Source organism: Sycon ciliatum, chromosome 6 (assembly GCF_964019385.1).
Source record: "Sycon ciliatum chromosome 6, ocSycCili1.1, whole genome shotgun sequence".
Lineage (NCBI taxonomy): Eukaryota > Metazoa > Porifera > Calcarea > Leucosolenida > Sycettidae > Sycon > Sycon ciliatum.
This window is the reverse complement of record NC_088648.1, coordinates 27,778,703-27,805,526: the sequence shown is the minus strand read 5'-3', so window position 1 is coordinate 27,805,526 and position 26,824 is coordinate 27,778,703. Positions and strand designations below refer to the sequence as shown.

Sequence of the window (26,824 nt, the reverse complement as noted above, 5' to 3'; positions counted from 1 at the left end):
CAGAGATTACATGCACTTCTCCATTAACAGCACCAGCAAATGGTGCTGTAACCGTCGGTGGTAATCTATTTTCATCAGTGCGTCAGTACAGCTGCATGGAAGGTTATCAAATGAGTGGTACGAGTTACACAATATGTCGAGCCGATGGGTCTTGGTCAACTGCCAATCCAATGTGCACACGTGAGTATCATACTCTCCGCACTACTATTCTTCGCATATAGCTGGTACTAGTATCCTGTAGAGAGTGACTGACGAGAAGCAAGGCCCTGGGCATTAAAACAAATCAAAATTCGCACAGCAGGAAAACGAATGAAGGAGATGGCGAGGTGCTGCCGCGACGCTTTCCCGTACTTCTCCCCAAGAAGAACGCTTACAAACGTTTAGCCATGGGTGGACCAATCAGAGCTCAAGATATAAGTTGCACTCTGTTGGTTCGTGTATTCCCAACAGTTTTCACTTTGTAGGAAGCTCGGGTCCAATATCATAACCTAAGTAAAGGAAATAGTGGTAACGACTTCGGCGATGTTCACATAGCTTTTCCGTTGACGTGATTGGAGGAAGTTAATTGTATGTTGTCATGACTGAATTTCAATCCCATTGCTATGATAGCTATCTGAAAGTTGGAAATTGTTGCAATATGCTTGGACTTCTACTCTGCATAGCATGTTGTGCTTGTAAAGAGCTCCAGAGTGGTGGTGGCCATTCTTTTGTTGTACATGTATATCCGTGTGTCTGTGGGTGTGGTTGCTATATGCAGAGATCACATGCACTTCTCCATTAACAGCACCAGCAAATGGTGCTGTAACCGGCGGTACTAATACATTTTCATCAGTGCGTCAGTACAGCTGCATGGAAGGCTATCAATTGAGTGGTACCAGCTACACAACATGTCAAGCCAATGGGACTTGGTCAACTGCCAATCCAATGTGTACACGTTAGTACCATACTCCCCGCACTACTTTTCTTTGCATTAAGCTGGTACTAATATCCTGTAGAGAGTGACTGATGAAATGCAATCCCTGGGCAATCCAACAAATCGAAATTCGCGCAACAGGAGAGCGAATGAAGGAGATGACAGGGTGCTGCAGCGACGCCTTTTCTACTTCTGTTCATTATTAATTTTGCGAATGGGTGTTGCTACTGATGTCGTAGTTCATGTGCGTGGGTGATCACATGAGGAACTTCCATGATTGCTTTCCCTTTGCTTTTTCTTCTTCAACAGGAATTCTGTGCTCGGCACCGATCCCATCACTAACAAACGGAGGTGTAGAAATGGGAGGGACCACATATTTGACAGTGCGTGGATTTTTTTGTTACCCAGGCAACGCCCTCAGTGGAAGTAGGTACACTGTCTGTCAGGCTGACGGTACATGGTCAACAGCAACTCCAAATTGCACAGGTAATGATATTTGGGAAATGTAATTTTGGTGCATACTTCAAGTACATGGAACAGAGAAAAAGCCAATAACGCGTTCCGCTGAGATGTGAAGTTTCTTGTTATTTATACAAGTCTCTAGATAATTATACCTCATTGCCCTTATGTCCACAGCAAACACATGCTGGAGTCTATCAGCCCCTATCAATGGATATGTTTACATGGATGACACGACTTTTGGTTCAAAGGCAAGTTTCAGCTGCAATGCTGGATATCAGCTGACGGGTGTGTCCAGTGTTACGTGTCGCACCGATCGGACCTGGTCTGCAATCAGTCCAAGATGTACAAGTAGGTAACAAGCACTATTCGATACATAATGTTACACTTTTCTTAGCATTATACTAGTGTGAGAGCAGGTTCAAAGACCACCCGGTGTCATTCACAACAAGATACAGACGGAGTTAATTCTCCCTGAATCACCTACAACAATAAAAAGCCCAAGAAATGCATATTGAAGATAAAGGGGAATATACCGTACGCCAGGATTCCCTGGTAACTTTGACAGAACGTTTCTAAAAGCATTATTCACCATATCAATGGGTGTCTTCCTGAATGTGTGACCAAACAAACGTTTGAATTTTTGACATCAACCAAAAATGCCTCGTCATCTACAATGCACCTCCTTCTTGGGGCTCTCCCTTTCGATCTATGGGTGGGGACACCACACACCATGGTAGGTTTCTACTGGCAGAAATGTGGGTGGCGTCCTCGTGGCCTACTCGCCCCCTGGCGCCTCCTCTGATCAGCACTGAGTCTGATTATGTACTCTGGCCACTAGATACCAGGAGCTTATAGAGATTTTTTCGTATGCAGGAAGTACACCTGAGAAGTGTAGGACTGGCACCATTCGTGGATATTTAAAAAGCGTTCTAAATTAAGCCTACTTCGAAGTAGTTGACATTCGATTCAACTGTCACAGTACAGGATGCAATGATCTGTTCTGTTTGATGAGATTATGAGGAAGATATTGCACGGTTTGCACAACAGAACATGTAGCAGTTGTTGCGATGTTCAACGTCGAACGGCCTGAATCATCGATCATGGTCCGTGACAGAGTGACTTTCGAGCTTACCTTGCTTTTTTTAATTATTTCTCTTCCAGTGATGCACGGTAGTACAATAGCGTTCTCATTTCAAGTGTTCACATCAGGCGCCGTCAGAAAGTCCCATCGGTTCCCATAATTACCTCTATCGTGTCCAGTTGCAATACTTGGAATGTGAATGATGCAGGCGGTCTTTGGCGGAATTTTACGGTACTGTGAGGATGAAGTTTGTGGCATGTATGTAAAAATGAATGTATGGTTTCAAAGATTAAATTGAGTAGCGTAACCAAACTAGATTTTCTGGAAGGGTGTCAGGTGCAGGGTCATTGATATGGCGATTCTGTAAAACAAAGTACAGTGGTGCTCACTGAAATCCAGTCGTGTAATTCAGGTTTGCTCCTTGCCTTATTCTGCAGCACAGTGTTCGCTGGTCACTGGCTGCGCACCGCCAGGCACGTACTTGAGTGGTGTGACTGGATTTCATCGAGCAACACTATATGTTGTGTGTACACTGTATTCCCTTGCAGAGATCACCTGCCCAGTGCTGGCTACACCGCCCAATGCAATATTATCTGCTGGCCCAGTGGATTTCCAGGCCAAACGTACATTCTCCTGCAGTGATGGATATACCCTGTCGGGGGATTCACAACTGGTCTGTCTTTTGAATGGATCTTGGTCTGCCCCGTTTCCAACCTGTTCCAGTAAGTGCTTGTGGACATTCCACTCTCACCTTTCAATCACATCAGGATTAGTAAATATTCTCGCATGACACTGGGTGTGATCCTCCATTTGCTGGGGCCTTAATTTAATTTGGTACGTATTTATTTATTTATTTCTGCACCTCGTGGCATGTTGAGACAGCCAATTCAATTGAGGAGAGGGTGAGACCGACCACAGAAGAAGAGAAAAAAGAAAATGAAGAGCACGTACACAAAGTGGGAAGGGATTAGCAACTTACAAAGCAATGGGATGCTCATCGAGCTATGCAGCGGAAATGGGGACTGTGACTTTGTTTACTGGGAGATACTGAAGTGCTGTCTGACGAGGGTACGGAATTTGGGCATATCTGGACCTTGTCTAACACTGGGAGGCAGTTGGAGCCACGTGGAGTTGGAGGAAAAGAAAGGGGAATTTACGCAAAGGATAAACCTAGCTAGGGGGAGACGAACGCAGCTTCGGGTGGTGCCACCTGAATTGAATCAATTAGGGGACTGTAAATGAGTAGGGGGCTGGTCAAGAAAAATTGAAGGTGCCAGGGTGCACTTGGAAGCATCAAGGTAGTGTGGCAGAGTGGCAGTGGATGCAGCAGCATACAAGTCTAGATTTGAGATATAACGATCAGTTAGAAAATATGATGCGCAGTATACGGCGATGGAGAACTTCTTATTATTTACCGCTGTGGGGTTTTGCTAATGGTGGACCAGGCAGGGACGCCGTACGTGAAGAGTGGAAGAATGTATGATTTATAAAAAATAATCCGGCAAATTTGGGGCAAATGGGACAAGTGACTTGACATTATGCCGACTGATCGGCATACTTTGGGCGACACATGATCAGCATGGTGAGACCAGGTGAGGGCGGAATCTATGACAATGCCAAGGTGTTTATGGTGGGGCGCTACAGAGAAAGGGTATAAACCTGAAGGATCGATTGCCTTGTCATGGATAGTGAAACTGGCCGAAATCGATGAAAGGCACAACCTGACATGCTGCATGCGAAGTTTTGGTTTGGATGCAGGGTACAAGGATAAAGCCCTATCTTTTTTACCCGGTTCCATTGATCTCACCACGGATGAGTATAATCTTCAGTGGAAAAGCGAGGCCTTCAGCTGACTTGCATCGAGTGGATTAAAACTCTCAAATATCCCGTTCAGCGGTAGCTATCCATGGTAACCACGTTCTTTGCAAATTTTCCCTTAGTGTGCCCTAACTTCAACTGGCTTTCTTTGAGTTTCCTTGTTTTTTTATTGCGCTATAAAGTGGAGTGATACCCTAGATCTGGCCTGATGCAGCTCTGGCCCATGAGCGGGGCTGACAGACTGCCAGAAGCGAATGGCGACAAAAAATAGCTTATGCAGGTCAGATTTTTTTCATTGTGCATATCCAGTGAAGCCGTGATGAAAAGTAGGAAAAATATACTCCTGGTTTATGATCTGAGGATTGTTCCCTCAATGTGACTGGACCCTTCAGGGCTCACCACGACCATACAAAATTCTAAAAGCGTCGACCACCATTTTGAAAACATGGCGACGCCGCCAAGGCCAGAGTTTGTGCAGTCATAGAGGCTACGCACCCGAGTTCATGTTCATCGATGTACAGCGATGTACAGTCTAGTCGTAAAATACCGGTATTTTAAATACCGGTATTTTACGACTCCCTGGTCTACTCTGTACAGCGAAGGGCTAGTGCAGTAGCGATTCTTGTTGTTTGATGCTGGGCAAGACACGCGGAGAAGACGTCCTTTCTCCAAGCCATCTCGGTCATTTTTCTCAACCCGCTGGTGAGTGTCGACCAAGATATGTCCGTGAGGTACTGGTGAACTGGACTCCTGGAATCTACCAGAATTAGACGCGCCTAGCTGACCAATGTTTTCAGTAGAACTCAGGGTTTCCTGACCGCGACTCGGCACACTATTTTTTGTTTGGCCTCGCAGCTTTCACGCTGCGAATGGGGAGTTTCCTGGCCACAAATGAATCCCTTACTGCCTTAGTCATGACTATGATGAGAGGTGACAGGTAGGATCCCTGACTGGCATGAGTCCTTACCTTGAGTCAACACGAAGGTAAACCCTTCACTTGGAACGCTTGCTGTCTCCTCCGTCCTTTCTTGTTGCACTTGCAGATATATATGCGAAAGGCTGCCAGTTTTTGTTGGTGCGCGCGGCGACGTACGGCCAAACTTGATGTCTTCAAAAAGCAGAACAGCGGTTCTCCTTGGCCGATTTTCACCATCGATAGCTCATTTTCAAGGTCTTGGAATTCTCTTTCGGTTAACCGTCCCCGATCTTTAATTTTCTCTTCATTCACTTGTTCGCACGCCCTCTCGTTTGAGTGATTTCACCATCCGATCTCAGCCAAACGAAGGCCAAATCGAAAAATTCGAGACGGTAACCCTCCAAAGACACACCTTCTGAACACGAATCTGCAATGGCCTAATGTCTAAAAGCAACAAATACAGCCAAGCTCCACTCAGGAAACACCCCACAATTGCAAGACACAGCCCGTTTTGCCGTGCGCTGATTGGTAAAATCCAAATAACCGTTATTGACGCTTTGTATGGTCATGGTGAGCCCTGCCGTTAGACCAGCTTCAAGAATCAAAGAACAGATGCAGCTACTAAAAATTTACATAATATACGGAAATCGGTTAATGTTTCCTGTGCATGGCTTTCCTTGTCCTCTAGAAAATGTGATGGCATTAGGATAGCAGTGGTGTCAAAAGTATCACCGAAGTCGTACCAACCTCTTTTTCACAATGGTGACAAAGCCTCCAAAATAATTATATATCATACAGGTTACCCCACATTGCATTTGCTTGTGTGTTCGTGCATTCGTGCCCGAAATCGATTTCTCCTCCTTGCGAGGGATTAGAAAAGGGGAAAGGTCTTCACTGTGAACATCAGTATTCGTATATGTTTTTGAATGTGTACTAGACTGATAAAACAGACCCACTCGTTTGACTGTTCAATTTACCTCGACATGCTCTGGTTAAATCCAGATGTAGTGTTGGTCAGTGATATCACTGCGCAACACTACATCTGGATTTCACTGGATTTGTTGTTTACCTGCGAATGATCGGCAAAGTCACCCAGTATCTGCAATATGTTCATTTTTGCAGACCATCAAAAGCAAGCGCGGTGCAAAAGAAAATTGATGTATGGGTTCATTTGAAATTGAGAGGCAATACTTGTTGAAAGTTGGCATAAATGCGTGAATGTGTGAAAAAGCAGTGTCTGTTCATACTTAGAATGCATAAAAATGTAAATTTACACAACTTTCTTTTTCTTTGGTACAGAGTTGGCCGAATGCGCTCCGCTAATCATTGGCAATGCCGCTGTATCCAGTGGCCCATATAGAGTGAACAGCATCGTCAACATCACATGTAACGCAGGCTTTGAGCTCTCAGGAAGCGCAGTGGTCATTTGTCTGGACAGCTTGAAATGGTCTTCCTTGCCGATTTGCAACCGTAAGTGCCGAGTCATTACTGCTATTCGAGTAGAAAAGTGTGAAATTCATATATCCATATGAATCTAACACTTCCCAACGACCTGTTTGTCTTGTTCTTGTTTTGTCGACTTAAAGGAGTACCACTACTACCAGAATGCCCTGTGCTGGTTGTTTCCAATGCAACTGTGTCAAGCGGCTCAAATAAAGTTAACAGTATCCGCAGTGTCTCATGTAATGCCGGCTTTGAGCTCTCGGGCAACTCAATGGTCATATGTTTGGCCAGCAAGAGTTGGTCCACCTTGCCTGTTTGCAACAGTAAGTGTTGTCTGTTCCTGAATCGATCTTCTGTTTCGATCTTCAGTGAAATTTCCAAACCCAAGGTACAATTGCCATAACTAATTATCCATCATGAGGAAATGCTGATTTTGTGAGTCAGGAGCTACAGCCCCCTACATGACATTGTACATGTATGTAGTGCGTATGTGCACGGCGCGCTGAGTCGTTTGACACCCCACTCGCATACAGTGCATGCAGTATCGGTCATAGTAATATATCGCTTATAGTGATAATAATAATAATAATAATAAAACAGGTCGCGTAATGAAGCAGCATAACGATAGATGTGCAAAGTCATGATGCCTGGTCCGCTTCTGTCCTGGGTTCACTACCCCGTGCGTTGCAGCCGCGAGCGAAACCAGCTCAGGCTGAGAGTTCCCTCCATGATTGCTTGTCCAAAGCGCGCATTCTGAGCCCACTCAGATCAGTCATGGTCTTCAGTGGCATGTCTCTGGCAGCTGTGCTTGCCTTGGCTGCCGTGGCCAGGTTCGATTTCGGGCGTCCACGCACACCAGTGACATCTCGACGGAAGTAGTTGTCCATTGCCTGCTGTGGCGGGGCATCTGAGGGCATCCTCAGAACATGACCCAACATCCGGAAACGGCGGACAGCAACGGTGTGCGAAAGTGGCTGTGTGTGTGCTCTGGAATATAGGTCTTTGTTGGAGATGATGGCAGGATACCAAATTCCGAACAGGTTCCGTAGTTGACGTCTATGGAAGGCGTTCAGCTTCTCCAGTGCAGCCTCTGTCAGTCCCCAGGTTTCGCAGTTGTATAACAGTGTTGGTAGGACGATGGCATTGTAGAGACGAAGCCTGGTTTCCTCGGATGCAAGTTGACGTCGTATCCAGAGCGAATACATGCGGCCATACGATGTTGATGCTTGGTCCATTCGTCGGCTCAAGTCCTCCTCTTCCCTCAAGAGAGAGTCAAGTTGCTTCGATCTTCGCCATTCGGTGGTGGAGGCAGAGATGTGAAGCCACTCTGTGTTGCTGCTGTTAACGTTGAGTGACCAGTCACCCAGGCCGTCAGCTATCACGGGTATAGACCCAGGCCGTCAGCTATCACGGCTTATTAATATTTTGCTCTATTCGCGTTAGCATCAGTGAGCTTATAAAGCTCACATATAGCCTTCGCTTAAGCCGCAAGAAGGAGCAAGTGAGCGCGAGGAAGCGCAATGCACACAGAGCGTCAAAACAAAACAACAAAAAAAAAACAGAAAAAGAGACAAGCTGCAAGAAGGAGCAAGTGAATGCGAGGAAGCACAGTGCACATCAAGCATCACAATCGCCAAAATGACAAGATGGAAACGCAAAGTTATGTCCATTGTTGCATTAGCGGCTACATACAACCTTCACCAGGTCCTGCCACTGAGGGCGATCCTGGGCGAGCTGCTGCAGCCTGTTGCAGTCATCTCCATTATCTATATATAAAGGTATAAATAATGTCCATTGTTTCATTAGCAGCTACATACAACCTTCACCAGTTCCCTCCACTGTCGACGGTCTTGGGCAAGCTGCTGCAGCATGTTCAAGTCATCGCCAGTCTCTTGAGATCATTAATGAGTATCAAGGCTTATATTGATAAATGCTCAAAATCAAACACCAACGCTATAGGCGATACTGATTGTATACTGTAGCTACTTTAAGTTTTGAAGAAGTGCTAGCGATGACATGTAAAATGTGTATAAGCGCAGCGAAAAGTGCATATATTTAGTCCCACGGCATCAATAGGTGTCGACATTTACAGGACTGTATTCAGTTTTGGCTCAGTATTCGAATTCGAATGTTTTTTGTTTTATTTTTGTTTTGTATTGTGCACGCACTCATTATCTAAGCCTATTAAATGAGGCGTGGGCTATTACGGAATATTTGATATTTTTTCTCAACCATACTGACATACTTCCCAACTCATACCTGCACAGGAATGTTTTCCCTTCCCATACCCTTAGTCAATCATTTTCACTCTAACAATACTTAAAACGCTGCAGAACAAGTTATGGATTTCCATCACCTAAGCTTCTTTTATAATGCTTCCACCGGTAACTAAAAAATCGTGATGGATTTTGATGGATTTGAAAACGCTCAGAGCAGCTAAAGAACAGCTTGTATCGACTGTAAACCATGGACGAACGTAGTTCAGCCTATGTACAGCGTCTTTACTAGAGAATCTTTTGGCAGAATGAGCAGACAGTTCAGTTTGCGTCGCTTTCACTCGACTCATTTTTGACCCTGCGTCGCTGTCGTAATCTGCTGCACGCGAGTCGTCATTTCTCTCTTGTAGCTGTTCAGCTCGTTTCAGCCTTGACTCGGCTTCTTTGATCACCCTCCGCTGAACTTGATTTCGCTGTCGTTCAAGTAAATTGACTCTCAAGGTGCGTGATCCACCGCGGTGGCCATTACTCGCTTCCACCAGGAGTCATGAACATATTTTACGACTCCCTGGTTTCATCATCGCCCTCCACAACTCCCCGAAACGAGGAGTAAGGGCACAACCAAACTTATTCCATTTTCACTAATGGATACCCCTGCCAGCACTGACCGGCAGCGGCTAGCAATTCCAGTCGACTTTCTTTAGCCACGAGACTCGTGTCGGACTGCTGACTTCTGAAAGAATGCATGGTCATCAGCATTTGAATCTGGGCTTTGCGGAGGTTGAACAAGAACTTGAGTTCATAATTGTATAATTGTGCCGTGCGATCGGAGCAGCTCCTTGTTCACTCGGTCATTGTGTAGGCTCACTGCCTCTTTCCGTCCCTCTCTATCACTCTCACACACAATGCTAGAGTAGTAGAGAGCCCAAGCAGCGCATTATCTGATTAGACAAATGGTAATTTAGTTTCAATCCCCGTGACTGTCATACCCTATGTTGCCACATCGCAACCATCGATTCCACACGCCTTGTTGTAAAAGGTCGCTTTCCTTGCATGGAACCTCTTTCATGGCATACAAGGGAAGGTTGAGAAAGTGATTGCGACTTATTTTACGACAGTTTGTGAGCAAACAGGTCCCTTAAAAAAAATCCATCACGAAGTATTTGTTAACGGAGGAAGTAGAAAAAATCACATCGAATCGAGTTATGAATTATCTTTTCCCGCCTGTAACAAGATAAGAAGCAGTTAGAAAGTGCGATAACAGGGCATATACATGTTCACATTCAACGACCTGAGACCTAGCTTTTCACACACCTCTAGAGCGCAAACCAACAGCCTTCCAGCTTGGATGGTTCATGGTTATAATTATAATATTATATTCCTTGGTTCAGCATCCGAGTTAAAGCATCTTTTAAGCTTCTATTTGCGCCAGCAACACGTTTGTTACGACCATTGATACAAACTTGAGTGCATTCTTGCTCGCACATTTTGACGGGAAGAGGAAAAGTTGTATTTGAACAGCCTCCTCCTCTACTCCTCAGTTCTATTTGTATCTGCCCCCTCCAACCGCTGCAACTAACATTCCAATTACTCAATTCCAGGGTTTTGCATGTACCATGCACAGCACTGCACTGCTCTCAAAAACAGTTTAGATGCAATGGGTACCCATTTATCGGAAGCCTAATTTTCAAAGTCTCGGTTGCGACATACTCATCTGGATGCATCATTAACCTATGTTTACATTATACTGTAAAACCGAAAAGTCTAATTACCAAAACGAATTTGTAATTTTGGCATGATAACGTGCAGAAAATTTAAAGATGGCTACCTGGCCACCAAGAATATGCATCGATGTATGCGCATTTTTACCCACTGGTTTCGGGATAACGTTTCTTCAAATAGCGAATAAAGATTGATCGTTAAAACGTAAGGCTGTATGACTCGTTAGACTTTCCGGTTTTACAGCAACCTTGTTTGTTGTGATCTCGAGCGATCTGGATTTCGCAGACTAGCACAGTTGCTTAAACGTAACTGATCGTGCAGTCTAAAAATCGAGACTTATCGGTAGGGGTGAAACAATTATAACGAATACTCGAGTACTCGCTCGGTTTTTTCAAAAATAATCGAATTTGGAATAAATCAGAGTACTCGTTCATAGATGGTACGGGCATTTACCACAGAAATCTGCAGTTTCAGAGGTGCAGTCGGCAGATATTGATGTGCAGAGTGTTTTCACAAGTAGAGAGAGCCCAAATGACCCACCAACTAATTTCCGCGAGAAAAATAACTTCTACTCGGTTCAATCAGGGTTGTATCATGTGATTTTAAGGCCCTTGGTGTGCAACCTTTAGGAGATGAAGGATACTCGAATTATTATTATTATTATTATTAATTCAACATCTTCTGGCTCGTCAGAAGACTGCCAATATATATGAGAAGTCGGGTGGTAGCCAACCACGGCGAACTGAATAATAAGGAGAGAAACAAAGAGAGTACTGCAAGGGGAGGCATGACGAAAATGGTGAGATCATTTGGGACGAAGAAGCTGAAGCTTGAACTCCTTAATACTCGAATATTCGATCGGAGAAAATTAGAGTACTCGAACTCGGGATCTCAGTGCCAACTTTCACCCCTACTTATCGGTTGACGCTTTTAACTAGCTGTTCGTCGCTCATTTTTCTTCGAAAAGGCGGTGTAAAAAGCGGGAAAGAGCTACAACTGATAAGCATGCAGATAGTGTCTTATAAGTTTCCATTGAATGTTTTTATTATCTATCATAGGTTGAAATTTTACATTTTGATTTTTTCCCACGTGCTTATCACAGTAAGGTCATGTACTAAACTTAACCCACCGACGAATGGTTCAATTGTAAGCAGTTCCACATCGTCATATGGAATGACCATATTCGAGTGTAATAATGGCTATCAACTGACGGGAAACCGGGCATCTGTATGCCTAGCAAGCGGTGCTTGGTCCAACACAGTACCTACATGTACAAGTATGTTTTTTTGTTGTTACTAACCGTAATCAAGGGTTTTGGTTAAATTTCTCACTGTGACAGAATTTTTCTGACTTTTCCCGCTTCTACCTCCCTCGAACGTATAACTATTGTTAGCATTGGGGTTTTAGTTAGGGCGGCACCGCATTGCTGGCCTTTTTCGTATGAGGTTTGCTGGGTCTATACCAATTTATACCTGACCCATACCCAGCTTTCCAACTCCGTATCAATAAGTAAATAAGAGAAAAAGGAATTATTATTCTGATTCGTAACAGAGGTCGGTGGGAGGTGGATGATAGTATGGAAATGAAGCTGCATTCATGTCCTTAAGAATTCTCTCAATTTTCCACATCCTGTCAGATCAACAAGGCTCGTTTTGGTATGTACCGTTTTGTTCCTTTCGCTTTAAAAGATAGTGAAGAGAATGGCTCAAGTGGGAAAAGACTATGCCGTCAGTAAATCAAAACCAATACAAAACCAATAGCGTTAAGATCAACATAACGACACTTGTGACAAGGTGGCCATTTCTGACCAATTTCGAAATAGCAAATTGTGGATTGACTCTCTGTTAGCTTAAAAGGCTGTTAAAAGAAAGTTTACCATGAGCTAAAATGAAAATTTCATTGCTTGAGATAGAGTCCAAGTGAAGTCAAACATGTTTTTGTTATGCCGGAAAACACGACACCTCGTACTTCTGGTATTTAATGTTATTATACATCTCGTTTGTGAATATAGAAGTCCTTGGGGTAAAAGGTACCTTTTAAAAGGAAAACCGATGACAGTTGCACTATATTGGAGACCAGCAGCTGGCAGTGCGCACAGCGAAAGGGCGACCTCTCGTCAGTTTACGGAGAAATAAAAGAGCATTTGCATGCCATGCTCGTCCTGCAAACTCTACATTTCAGTCTCTCACCCCGGAGATGGCTGCTGCTTGGCCAGCTTGCTGTATTTTTCTCAGCAAGGTTGGTCATTCTTTGACTGCTGTGACAAATACGAGCGAAAGGAGAACGTGGTGTCGCGACTCATAGCAAACGAATAATTTCCGTTCGAGGTCGTGTTCGGGGACCATCTTCGTGATCAAACGTCAAGTAGCAGAGTAGTTCCTGGAAACTATTTTTAGGGATTTTACTTGATTATAATACTTCCTCCGTTAACAAAAACTTCGTGATGGATTTTTGAGGGGCTGATTTGGGCACAAACTGCCGTGAAATGAGTCGCAATCACTTTCTTGGCCTTCCCTGGCATGCCATGAAAGAGGTACGATGCAAGGCAAACGACCTTTCATACCAAGCCGAGCGGAATCGATGGTTGCGCTGTGGAAACATAGGTGATGACAGTCATGGTGAGCGAAACTGAAATACCATTTCTCCGAGGGATATATTGCGCTGCTTGGCCTCTCTACCACTTTAGCACTAAGTAAGTTGGAGAGCGATAAAATGGAGCAGCGAGCCCACACAATGAGCGAGTGAACAAGGAGCTTCTCCGATCGCACGGCTCAATGAAACAAATTCTGAACTCAATTTCTTGTTCAACCTGCGCAAAGCCCAGATTCGAATGATGATCACCATGCATTCTTTCAGGAAGTCTGCAGTCCGATGCGAGTCTCATGGCTAAAGAAAGTCGATTGGACTTGCTAGCCGCTGCCGTTCAGTGCTAGCAGGGGTATCCATTAGAGAAAATGGAATCAGTTTGGCTGTGCCTTTACTCCTCGTTTCGCGGAGTTCTGGATAGCGAAGATGAAACCAGGGAGTCGTAAAAATTAATAATGTTTCACGACTCCCTGGTGGAAACGAGTAATCGCCATCGCGGCGGATCACGCAGCTTGAAAGCCAACTTACTTGAACGACGGCGACATCAAGGTCAGCGGAGTGTGATCAAAGAAGCCGAGGCAAGGCTGAAACCAGCGGAACAACGACTGGAGAGAGATGACGACTCGCGTGCAGCAGATGACGACGCGCGTGCAGCAGATGACGACAGCAACGCAGGTCAAAAATTGGTCGAGCGAAAGCGACGCAAACTGAACTCTCTGCTCATTCCGCCAACAGTGTCTCTTGTAAAGACGCTGTACATAGCCTGAATCACCTTCGTCCAGTGATTTGCAGTCGATACAAACTGTTGTTGGCCTGTTCTAAGCGTTTACATATCCATCAAAATCCATCACGAAGTTTTTGTTAACGGAGGAAGTAATTATTATGGCGTCCATTCCTATCCAGCCGAAGGGCCGTCGGCAAACTATACAGAGGACGCCTCTTGCGGAAATTTGCGAAACAAATACCATGACATTGCCTTCACTCAAAGTAGAGTCCTCTCATATTTTCTGTTTTCCCTCCTACCTTGTGCTCTTGAGCATGACATGGATCATATTCTGGTCAATAAATGCAAGTGATGCATCTGCCCCATCTTCAAAATTGTGAATATTCCGGAAAAGCCCGCAAACTTCGGAAGCAACAGCCTGCTGCAAGCATTCGCGCTTGGTTGGTGCAACAAATTTCCACTATCTACAAACTTTGCCTGAAAACCCAGTTTCATGAAGGAAATCCTGCCCGAGTTTTGGAGATTGATGTTCTGTTATGTGTATGGCTCCATAGCTTTATCACCACCATTATCCGCTTGCCCCCTCGACTCGGGTCCCAGATCAGACTGATCGAGAAGCCAAGGCAATTAGTATCCACTCATCTTCATCTGGAGCATATAACCATGTGTCTCTGTGCTCGATCACTTCTAATTGCTCGCGCACAAAGCTCCAGGCACTCACCTCGCATTCATCCCCAAACTCCTGGCCAAAACATTCAAAATCAAATGAAATGCTTTATCGGCAGCGACACTGTGCCTACTGAACATGGCTTCCGCCAGACCAAGGTAAACTCAAAGGAAGTTCCTAGAATATTTTAGCTGCCTTGGCATTTCATATCGTTCTATGCTGCATATAACATAATGGATCACTTTACAAGCTTCGGACGAACAAATTTGTCTGTTTCGGCACGATTCAGGAATACGATTATTGACCATAACGACACGTGAAATATGTGTATGTACAAATCACCACCTTCATGGTCCCCAATCTCCTTGCTCCCAAAATGTATTCCTCTTCGCGTTATTCACGTGTAGTTCTTAGCCAAATTCGCCCTCTTCTGGATGCCTATAGTATGTGGAATGATATGATGCCGGGCGGGACTAGGTAGCACCCCCTGGCATTTCGGAGCTTTACTGACTGCTAGTATTTGAAAACATAACCCACTGTCACTAACAAAATACAAAATAAATAAAAGTCACCAAATTTGGGGAAATTCTAAGCCCCCTAATAACGGCAATCCCATTTTGAAATTCGCAAATGCATCATATGATTCCTCCTCTCATCAATGGTGCAATACCCAGCAGCACGCATGACCTTGGCGGTGCTACATACTTCACCTTAAACGCAGGCTTTGCAATGATGGGGAAAAGTGAATATGTGTGCACAATATCTGGATCATGGTCGCAGCCAGCACCGACTTGCCAAGCTTACGATATTGCATAAGCACAATTTCTCAATTGCGGAAGCCAAAATTGCATTACTTGCAAGTAGCATAGAATTTTTAACAATGGTTGCTTCCAGTAACTTCTTGATATCTATCCCGCTTACTGTGTGAAGCAAAATTGTGCCGAGCCTGAAATTACCGATTTGCAAATATTGACCCAAAGAGCGAGTCTTAACGGCCCTGCCAGTACACACCTGTAATTAATTTTGCTTTCCGGGTCTTTTGTTTTGTCTATAGAACTACGTACAACGGCGTCTCTCACCACAACCAATATTGTGGCAGCATGCATAGGCTTTTTTGCTGGTTTGCTTGTTCCTGGTTGTCTGATCCTGGTTGCATTAGTGCGACGCCGACGCAAGTCCACGTCCAAAACGGTAGCAGAGACCAATAATACCCTGCCAACTGGTGTAATTGGTAACCATATGACGAAGAGCGAGGCGTACGAGATGACCCCAGCTAGCACTATAGCAACCCAGGAGCCCCAGTATGAATCATTGGGGCACATCTAATTGCCAATGTGTGCTTGGTTTGTCTGCGTCTCACCGACGCGTGTGCATCCGCAGAAGATGCAAGTGCGAAGAAAAAGACTGACCACAGCTTGGTCAAATGCGCTGGCTTGTGGTTGAAATAATGCTGTCTTCAGAAATTGTTGTCCAGTTCCTTTGTCTCAACTTCTCCTGTGTTTGGAATCTGTCTCTTTCGATCATTTGCCACTTCTCTGGCCCTGTTGCCCATTGCCTCTCTGCAATTTCAATGCCCGTTTCAAAAGAAAAATGCAAGTAACAATAAGCCAAGTCCGAACCCGTTAACTCTCGGTCACCTACCCGTTCGCTTCACATTTTTGTGCTGTAGTACGTCAATTGTTTTGATCTATCGCATACCATTTCACCTTTCCTGTTGCCTCTGCTGACTCTAATTTAAACATCTTTCCATTCAATGCATCATGCATTGCACCAGACTGACATCGATAATTGTTGTCAATGGTCGGCAGCAGCTGCCATCAGTAAGTTTTTTCCCAACACTTTCAAAAATATATTTGGCAACGAATGGCGTGTGTATTCAGAACTCTGATCTTCAATGTCATCGCGGCGTGAATACCACTCCTTCACGACGTTTCTCTGTCCATATCACCGCTATCTCCCATAAGGTTCGCTGCCAGTTCTCCTATTGCGCCGCATAGCCTTTTTCTTTCTGCACCAACTGTGAACGTTTCTTTATAATTTTAATTATGTTATGTGCAATACTCGTCAGACTGTGCAGTCCCGGGATGGTTGTTTGCCGTTTCCTTCTCACTTTTAATGGATTCGCTGCATTAACATGTGCTTTTATCATCAAAACATTTCAGTACGCAGCAGTTGTCGAGTCTCATTGGTTGGTCTGAAGAGGTGACAGTTCTTGTACTTGTAGGATTGTTTAGGTACTTTCCCTGTTTCCTATTCTTCGGCTGCGTGCGTCTAAGCAACTCATCAACCCAGCTTGTTCCTCATTCTTTCTTTCATTTGGTCGAAGCTACAAATAGTCAAGCTTGGCTCGTTATGTCAAGGCGAATAGCTGACTATACAAAACGATCCACTGATTTGGGGAATGGAAAAGGGAAAAGTGTAAAGAGATTATGGACTCCATGACCTACTACTGACCTATCCATGGTAGATCTGTCATCCGACCAGAGCCTGTTCAACATCCTCTGCAGACATCAAATCTCCCATTTCCTGTGAACCTACACAGGCTGGTGACGGGCAGCCCTCACTGTATGCACACATTTCACGTTCAAACTGCATGAATGTATGAATATTCCAGACGACACAGAGCACCACGCATCATGCGTTGAAAACACATTAATTGTCTGATAATAGCCTGTGGGCAAGAAATTACTACCTGCAACAACTGAGGCGTGGTGATGTTTTTCATGCGAAAGATGACTCTTATTATTCTCATATCCGAACCCAATGGGACTTACAACTACATACTTGACTGCGAGCATGTATGTGTGAGAGTGGAAAAACAAATTGAACAAGAGTCTTGTAATAAAGGTCAATTTTAAATGGCTGAGCAGAAAATACTCCATTGTTTTCTCTCATGGGCATAACTGCCGATAAAATGCAGAAACCTGTAAGGCGAACGTTTGGCTGGAGACTTGTGGTGAGGTATGAGGAGAAGTCAGTCAGTGTCGTGCATTGTTATCGCATGAGTTGATTGTTTAGTAACTGTTGGTGTTAGTGGACATTATAATGTAAATTGTAGTTCCTTTGATTCGCGAAAAATACGGAAAATATATCGACGGATTTGCGTACCGAGCAGGTCAAGAACAAGGAGTCGTACAACTCCCTGGTCAAGAACCACCTTTCCGCTTCCGTGGGACGCCACCACCCCATGATCGGGCGTCAGATGCGGCTCCTAAACGGTGGGGGAGGATAGATCAGATCCACCAACAAGAGGCCAAAGGCCTAAATCCCATTTGCCACACCCATGCACAAGTCCAAACTGGACCTATTTATCTTTTTCGTGTGAAACGCCCTGGACTGTGTGCATTGAACACTTTGCCGGCAATTGACAAAATTACTCATTTGTAATAGAATACTTATACAAACAACATGTCTGGCGGAATCACGTGAATCACGAGAATCATTTTAGGTGCGGCTTGCTCCACGCCATGTCTTTAGGTCCACTGCCATTGTGCGGACTTCGTCATCATCTACAGCGGTTCTAGGTCAGTACACCGAAAACCAGCTCGCCAAGCGACATTTTTGTTGCCGGAAACTGGTCGAGAACGGCGTCGATGCTCGGACAATTCTCGACAGGTGCACTTCGCCGCATGGCTGTTTAGGCGAATTCTTGTCTTTTACATATCTGGTGCCATATTATAGTGAAAATGTTATCCTGGCCCTCAGATTATCAAAAAGACCTTGAAACCATGATAACGAATGCCTCCCGCCGTGCATTTTCACTAGTGTACATGTCCAGTACCACCAGTGCCCAAAAGTTAGCTGATACCTGTACATGATGGTGTTGGTGGACTACTTGTCGGCTGCATTTCGGGCTCTATGCTCTGTTCGCGTCAGAGCTGCGGAAAACGCTAAGCTTGCCATGGGTCTGGCTTTTCCCCAGTGACCCCAGTGACCCCGGGACGATCTCTAGCTAGCTCTGGGTCACGTCCGATTCTTTTGGGTTATCGCATGTTGATTGTACTCCTTACCTGAGTCCTGTGGAACGTATCCATCCGCGCGAGCTCCGACATCCGTAGGCCTAAAATGCCGCAGTGGTAGGTAAGAACAGGGATGACGTAGGCGTTGTTAAGCCTCCGCCGAAGACCTTGACTGGTCTGGCATCTCCGAAGGGCAATAAAATACAGTTCTTGTGGAACAGGGCCTTCATATGTGGATATGCTGTATTTTGCAAAGCTTTGTCCAGGTCACAAGGCCACAGGTGTTTTCCTCCTGTCAACCAGTTTGTTTATTTTGCTAGAAGTAGACTAAATTGTATTTCTGGACGTGCGCGAAAATGGCGCGCATCTTGACATTGTTAGTGCGGAAGCTAGTCAAATGCGCGAGTGTTTCACATCAGCAGAAAAGCTTTAAATTAAAAAATAAATAAAACAATCTCTCCTTTCTATTCGTTTGTTCTGTGTGCTGTGTATTAGTAATCCGGCTTTTGATCACTCTCAGCCCTCTGATCGTGTTCTGCTGGTTAGACTCATACTGTGTAATCGATGCTCTTAAACTAGCCCAACAAGTCGGTCTTGCCCGCTGCTTGTTGCCGGCACCTGAAAAGGTCTTCCATGGTGTGTTTGGCCAGCTGTACGCCCTATGGCTGCGTAGAGATAAACCAGCAGAGAAGACACGCTTACGCCTGTACAACGCTATCGCACTGGCAATATTCCTGTACAATTGTGAGACCTGGGAATTATCGTAAACAGCAATAGCCAAGGCGGACGAGTCCCAACCGCGTCAAATGCCATCATTACTTGGAATACGATACCGTAGAACCAAGAGCGACCCTACATGTATATCAGACAAAGTTGCATGTAGGCGAGTACGAATGGAACAAGTACGGAGCACTAAATGAGCAATATCGCTTTTATGCACCAAGACGTGCCACTGGCCCTCTACCCAAATTGCAAGCCTAGGCCACCCCAAATTTCAACTCTGTCCCTTTTCCGTTAACCTTTTATATGAAACAGTCCACTAACGTCCTACCACAGCGCCAAGCTTGATCCACATCCTGCTAACAAACATTCCCCTGTACCCTTTCTTTGTCCAACCTTCCGCTCTTCTCGGACTGCTGTCAACTCGGTTGTTTTATGGAATTCCCGCAATGGCAGCAAATACGAAAATTTTTAGCGGAAAGAAAAGGAGCAATGAACTTACTAGCAGTCAAGCTATACTTTCCAGTAGCACCAACAGTTGCAGGACACTATAATCATAATATACGTGGGTCATGGACCTTCTTCTTTCCTTTAAAATTATCCTTCCCTATCCACCCGATTCAAGTATGAAGGCGCTTGAATTCGTTATTTTTATGCACTACAGCAAAAGTTCTCAGCAATGCTTGGAACTTGTGTATCACAACGACTTAATGTGCTTCCGATATGATGATTCAATATTGTTGCAACTTTATAAAAAGGACCAAGGAAGTACACGTTACTCTGTAATGTCCGTTTAAACCACAAGTTACTAAACAATCAGCTCATGCGATAACATTTCACGACACTGCCCTACGGTACTGATGTTCGACAATTAACTGGCTAACAGTTACCTTAGAACCTTCCAAATTGGAGTTGTTGGAGTGTGCATCCAAGATGTGCTAAACCTGTTAGCTGTAGAAAGGAGGGTACGGTCACGCAGGGTAGTGCAATATTGTCGCATGAGCTGATTGGTTAGTAGCTGGTAGCTTTAGTGGACACTACAGCCTAACTTGCAATTCCTTTGTCCTTTTTTTCTTTTTAATAAAATTATCCTTGGTTCTCCATCCGAGTCTATTGTCGCAATTGAGGTTTGTTGCTGAACTGCCTTTCAGACTCAATCCTCCTCGTCTTATTCATGCTCAACGAACGTATGCTGGATTTCCGGAAACATTGTGTATTGATCCAGGTGTGATACTTTCTTGACGCTTGGCTGATTAATTTACCATGTGCTTTTGGTGAACAATGGACAGTCGAAGTCAGTAGCCTGTCAGGCCAAATGAAAGGAAAGCACGAACGTGCTTGTAGCGCGCACCCAATTTAACAACATCCGAACAACTGGAATTCCGAGATACAATTGCAGGTGAATCAGAACCCGACAAAGGCACCAGCTGGGTTACACGGTGCGAAAAATTAGCTTCCGTTTTTTCTCCATTGTTATCATTTACGGACCTGAGCAATGGCAAGGTTAAGTCTAGAGAGTGATTGCGATGCACTTATATATTATCAGTTGCATACTCTCGCTTCTTAGTTACATTGCCTGAAGGTACTCCAAAGTGAAACGGGCTGCAAGTGTTCGACTGAAGCCTATCGACTTCAAGTGTTTGATGGCGCCATTGTTGTGATTATTGAGAACAGATTCAGCTAAACCTACCCATTGCTTACGCTGAATGACTGGGTTGCGCGACCATCCAGCACGTATGTATAATATAAGGTGTCTCTGGTGCTAGAAGGGAGGTGAAATGTGTTATGTTCTATAAGCTTTTATAGGGATAAATAACACTCCTTTACTTGAATTTATCAGCAAGGAGGTGTGTGGAAAGTTTGTCGGATTAAATAATTCATCCTTTGATAACAACTGAAGATTATAAAAGAACGCCGCAATGTGTTGATTCAGGAGCCGATTTATTGAAAATTCGTGACGGGCAAAGCATATCCCACAGACCAACTCTGGTGTACCATCAAATAAAGTGCTTTTCGAGGTACGCCAATGTCCTATGTATATTTGGATAGACTGTGAACTACCCCCCCCCCCGCCCTCCCGCGCTTCCTTTGGAGAGAATCAGACTCTGGGATCTTATTCGCTCATGAATGTTCTCGCTGGACAAGAAATACAAGTATCATATCGAATTGTTCTCTCTCGGACGAAGAGTGAAAGACAATTTTATCGAAAATAACAAGGCTCATGGAGTGCCCATCCAAGTTGATAACCAGTTACTTGTAGACCCTCAGTACCGTATCAGTGCCATGCAATGTTATCGCATGAGCTACTTGTTTTGTAGGTGGTGGTGGTGTTATTGGACATCATAGCCCGACCTGTAGTTCATTGGTGCTTTTTCCTTTCTAAAAATTGTTCATCGCGGCTTCTATTTGGCAAAGAAATTAAGTTTCTCCGTACTTCGAAATACAATGTACATGCAACTTTGCTCATTTGCTTGGTTTCTTTTCTTTTAAATTCGTGACAGTTTTACTTTAAATTACCTTACAATATCTTACTTGAATAATCGCTTTCGTATCATGCAGTTCCTTTCACAACTACACCAATCTGGCAGGATTCTCTCGATCCTTAACATATCCAGGAAGAGGGCTCATGAGGAATTCTAGTACTACTTTTACAACTTCGAGCCCCTAGAAAATCTGACCACTTTCTAGCTAAGAACGACTGGTGGTTTTCTTCCCCCGGTTCCGGAAACAAGAGACCAGAAGCTGCGACATCTGGGAGCCACTATGCACAACGATTAGCTTCCGTTTCTCCTATAAAATTACTTTAGAAAGGGTAACACCGGCCAAGTAAAGCCTTCCAAACGACTCATATGTACAATTGTATTTAGATTAATGAAAAGCAACTGTGCATATGGTCGATATTCCCCGAGGCTGAAATTTCATTCCAATGGGAGAGCTGAGGTTGAGTCATTGTGCAGTTTAAACTCACTCACCGAGGACTTGGTTTGCCATTAAATTTGGTTCGCGATCGCTACAAGTTGCAGCCATGGATAAGGGGAACAACATATGACACGGTTTGAAGCTGAGTTCGCTTCCAAACTTTCGGCATAAACAGCAGAGTCGGCTCAGAGAAACTCTTAGGCCAAGATCGCAAAGATGCACTACATGTTGGTCAGCTACGAAATGCCCGTCGTTCCTATGGCCCACAATGTCCACTAACACCACCAGTTACTAAGCAATCAGCTGTGGAAACAGTGCACGTTGCACGACACTGACCAACAGTACCTATACGTCGAAACGATCTTCGTGTGAAACTGCTGCTTGTGACCGCTGCTTATTGTCCAACAAAATAGTCACAGTCGAAGTAAATTGCTTTTTGACTGAGGCATTCGGTTTTGGATTATTCATTGTTCACATCGCTTTCCCACTTTACCCACCTACGCTATCAGGAGGTGGAAGTGTAGTGAAATGATGTGTTGTTTTCCTTTGTGATGGCATTCCCCAAACTGTCCCGTCTAGTCGCGTGCGTGTGTGATATGAGCATGGCAGATTTTATATTCGACAGTCCTTTGGTCAGTCTTCTTGTTCTTCTCTTTGAGTTTAGTCTTCATTTTCGTCATGTCAACAATATACTGTAAAACAAACTAGTCTGTCCTTTGTGTCCTGCGTCCCGGGGAACGGAATACCTGTGATTCCGCAGCAACGTGATGCCGAAACCCGGAACGCAGAGGATGAGTTAGTTTGTCGTGAGTCTGTTCGCCGTCGTCATCAACAAGAAAGAAAGTATAGGTAACAAGTAAGCGGGAGCGTAGCAAAATCAGGAGAGGAGCTGGTATGGGCCCAAGAGGGTGGACGAAGAGGGAAGTGGTGAGCCGTCAGAATCTGGGGACTGGAGCCTGGGATGGAAGGTATTGCATGGAGCATGTGGCTCGCCAGGGGCCAGTGGGTCTGGCATCATCGACTGCGTGTTGTCCTTTGTTGTTCGTCTTTTTGTTGTCTTGCTCGCTGTGTTGTCTGATCGTGTTTCTCTCGCTGTTCAGTTCGTTGCTTGTTGTTGTATTGTTTGAGTTTGGTTGGTGTCGTTCAGTTGCTCTTCTCGTAGTTCTGTTATTCTGCATTGTTTTGTGTTGTAGGTTAATTTTGCGCTGCTGCGCGCATGGCACTATTTGTTGGAGCTTCGGCCCTTGCGTTTCAGTTGGCCTTGTTTGCCTGTGATTAGAGCATCGGCTCTTGTTTTTTTTGCCCTGTGGTTTGGCCTGGCTGTAGAGCGACGTTGTCGGCTCTGGTGTTTTTGGTTTGGCCCTGCGTCATGGCCTGGGTTTTGAAGCGTCGGCTCTAGGTTTTTGTTTGGCCCTGTGCCGTGGCCTGGTTGTAGAGCACCGGCTCTAGGTTTTTGTTGTGTTTGGCTCTGTGTCGTGGCCTGGTTGTAGAGCGTCGGATATAGTTTTTTTGGCGGCCCTGTGTCGTGGCCTTTTTTTCTTTAGAGCGTTTGCTCTGAGTTCTGTTGGCTCTTTTTAGCTTGTTGTGCTACAATGTAAGCTGGTTTTGATTTTTCTCTCTTGCTGTGATTACTTTTGCTCTTGTGCATGTGGAACGTGGTGTCGGTTTATTATTTTGTGGAATGTCATCTAGGGGGCAAGTGTTGTGAAATGATGTGTTGTTTTCCTGTGTGATGGCATTCCCCAAATTGTCTCGTCTAGTCGCGTGCATGTGTGATATAACATTGCTCGATTTTATAGTCGAGAGTCCTTTTGTCAGTCTTCTTGGTCGTCTCTTTGCGTCTTTAATTCCGTCATTTCAACAATATCATGTAAAACAAACTAGTCCTGTCCTTTGTGTCCTGCGTCCCAGGGAACGGAATGGCTGTGATTCCGTAAGAGAAGGCTGTTGGAGTGCGCATCCAAGTTGTGCAGGAGGTGTTAGCCAGTCAGTTGTAGTGCGTCGGTACGGCTGGTTCTTTATATTTTCTATAAACTAAGAAAGAATTTAGAATTGGAAGGTTAAATCAGGGGAGCGACCGGTCTAAAAAGAGAAGAAAAAACAACAGACCCACTAGGACTCGAACCCTGGACATTGCTTGTGGTGAGCAACGCTCTAGCCAAATAAGCTAGTGGACAAGGTGAAACTAGAACATGAGCAATCAGTATGTGTGGCTCATTGTGGGAGGTGCCTTTGGAGCGAAAAAATGTCAGCGCCTTCTACTAACGGCCTAGTCCAATACTAGTAGCTCAGTTTGTTTGTTTGGATTTTTTCTTCTCATGATGACCCCATCGCCAAATAGGAGACCCGTTCATTACAAGGTGAGATGCTGTGGGTGAGGCTGCGGGTTATGGAGTTGGAAAGTATGAGCGTTGCCAGAGCAGATTGAGTTAATCAGTAGGGAGTTGATTTTGTGTTTGAAAGCGGGTCGGGAGAGAACGTCATGAATGCTGGCAGAGGAGGCATTTTAGTATTCTAGGGACTTGAACAGTGGGGAGTGTTTACAGGTAGTAAGGGCATTGCTGAACACAAGCATGGATCGAGCCCTGGTAAGGATAAGCCCGGCATCTTTTCGCTTTTCAGAGGTTACTAAATACATGTGGATGTAGATATTATTACTCAATCTGCGGACAGCATTCTGCTTCGCTCTTTGTGAACTCATCAGCGCAGCACAGAGAAAATAAGGCCAAACCTGATAGCAATGAAAATAAAATCTCCAAAGCCAGATTTAAACCAGGCCCGAACGTTCCTTGCCAGAGTGTTCAAACTGACGACTCAGTGAGCTCTGCGTAATGCAACCAGCAAAGGCACTACCTCACATGAAAGTGCTAAACTACTACAAGAGCAGGAGCGAAAATACTCGATCTGCGAACAGCATGCTGTTTCGTTCTTTGTGAACTCATCAGCGCGGCACAGAGAAAATGAGGCTGAACCTAAGAGCAATGAAAAATATAGTTTCCAAAGCCAGATTATAACAAGGTCCAAACGTACCTTGCCAGAGTGCTCAAACTGACAAGTCAGAGAGCTCTCCGTAATGCAAGCAGCAAAGGCAATGTAGATATTATTTAATATTCTTTGGCATGAACTGCAACGAAGGAAAGAGACACAATGAGAAAGCGAGGGAGAGAAACAGAGGCGGAAACAGCAAAATACAGTAAGAGAGAGACCGACGGAAAGATAGCCTTGTAGAGTGGTACAGAGAACGAAAGAGAGAGAGAGAGAGAGAGAGAGAGAGAGAGAGAGAGAGAGAGAGAAGGAGACAGAAAGAAATAAATGTTGACAGAAGTACAGAGTGATAAGACAGAAATAAAGAGAGAGGAACTAGGAAGGACAGAGCCATAGAACGAGAGGGAGTCGCAACGGTTTACAAAAAGGCAGTGGGGCACTTAGATGAAGAAAAAAGAAGGAAAGAGTGGAGAAGGAGTAAGTTGGAGACGTAGAAAGAGATAGTAAAAAATGAACCCAAAAAAAGAAATTTGAAACTCGGGATTTGATCCAATAGTAGTAGTAGTATTGACATATACGCGGCAAGCCGCTTATGTACAACGGCATGGGAGAGGATAACAAAAAATGAGAATATATTGTTGGGGAAATCCACGCTATTATCGAATATTCAACAGTGACGGGTGTGGGGTTATACAAAAATCCCATAATGTGGAAGTAAAATGTAGAAAGGAAAAGGACATAATGGAAACGAGTTAAGAGTAACTCTCCACCACTGTAACTAGATACTACTCAATCTGCGGACAGTATACTGTTTCGTTCTTTGTGAACTGATCAGCGGAGCACAGAGGAAATGAGGCCGAACCAGATAGCAACGGAAATAAACATTTCCAATCAGGCCCGATCGTACCTTGCCAGAGTGCTCAAACTGACAAGTCAGTGAGCTCTGCGTAATGCAAACAGCAAAGGCACTACTCCATATGAGAGTGCTCAACTAGATACTATATACATTCGGAAAGTGCAACAACTAGGCACAAAACCTGACAAACTGACAGTACTCTGTCAGTTTGTTTGGTGCCTAGTTGTTGCACTTTCTGACTGTATATAGTATCTAGTTACAGTGGTGGAGAGTTACTCTTAACTCGTTTCCATATGTCCTTTTCCTTTCTAATGAAAAAATATGCACTTAAGAGTCCGTAAAAGGAGTGCGATTTATTGAGAATGCTAACGACGTTTCCAGTAATACCTATCCACAGTGAACCGGCTATAAGGTATTGGCCATTTCCTGAAAATGAAAACGATTATATCATTGTACCTGTACAACAAGGTTCATTATTAATGTATCATTATGATCCATCATTGAGGCCCACCACTAAATTTACATCCTGAGAATAGCTAATGCTCACGATATTTTATGCGGAACTCACAAAATTCATGTTAAAAACTGATTTCCTTTGCAAACCAAGTAGCACTCCTTACATCACCACCCTTATATTTTCAAACGCCCGGGATTTCTAGTCAGCTGGCAATCGCTCTATCCTTTGTTCTTCATGCAATTAAGCACGATATAGTTATTGCAATACTCCATTGATCCATCAGAACTATAGTTCACACCCGACGCCAATTTACATCAGATATGCACGCTTACTCTACGGAAATAAGATCGTCCAATAGGGAGAGGTTCGCCCAGCTTGAA

At 44.5% G+C, this 26,824-nt stretch overlaps 1 protein-coding gene across 1 annotated transcript; it reads left to right on the top strand.

Moving 5' to 3' along the window:
- The first annotated feature begins 1,266 nt into the window (after window positions 1–1,266).
- Window positions 1,267–23,344, top strand: LOC135820177 (P-selectin-like). The gene is made up of 8 exons (XM_065333489.1): window positions 1,267–1,399; window positions 1,550–1,723; window positions 3,005–3,178; window positions 6,490–6,660; window positions 6,777–6,956; window positions 15,603–15,779; window positions 19,003–19,251; window positions 23,340–23,344. Exons 1-8 carry the CDS (start codon window positions 1,273–1,275, stop codon window positions 23,342–23,344), a joined length of 1,257 nt encoding a protein of 418 aa, XP_065189561.1. The 5' UTR covers window positions 1,267–1,272.
- Window positions 23,345–26,824: the final 3,480 nt, after the last annotated feature.

Excerpts from the sequence above, each read along its gene's own strand:
- LOC135820177 (XM_065333489.1), top strand. The coding sequence starts at position 1,273 with ATGGGAGGGACCACATATTTGACAGTGCGTGGATTTTTTTGTTACCCA. Across the intron at positions 3,179-6,489 it reads CCCGTTTCCAACCTGTTCCA|AGTTGGCCGAATGCGCTCCG; the intron begins GTAAGTGCTTGT and ends TCTTTGGTACAG. Across the intron at positions 15,780-19,002 it reads CCTGCCAACTGGTGTAATTG|TAATCCGGCTTTTGATCACT; the intron begins GTAACCATATGA and ends GCTGTGTATTAG.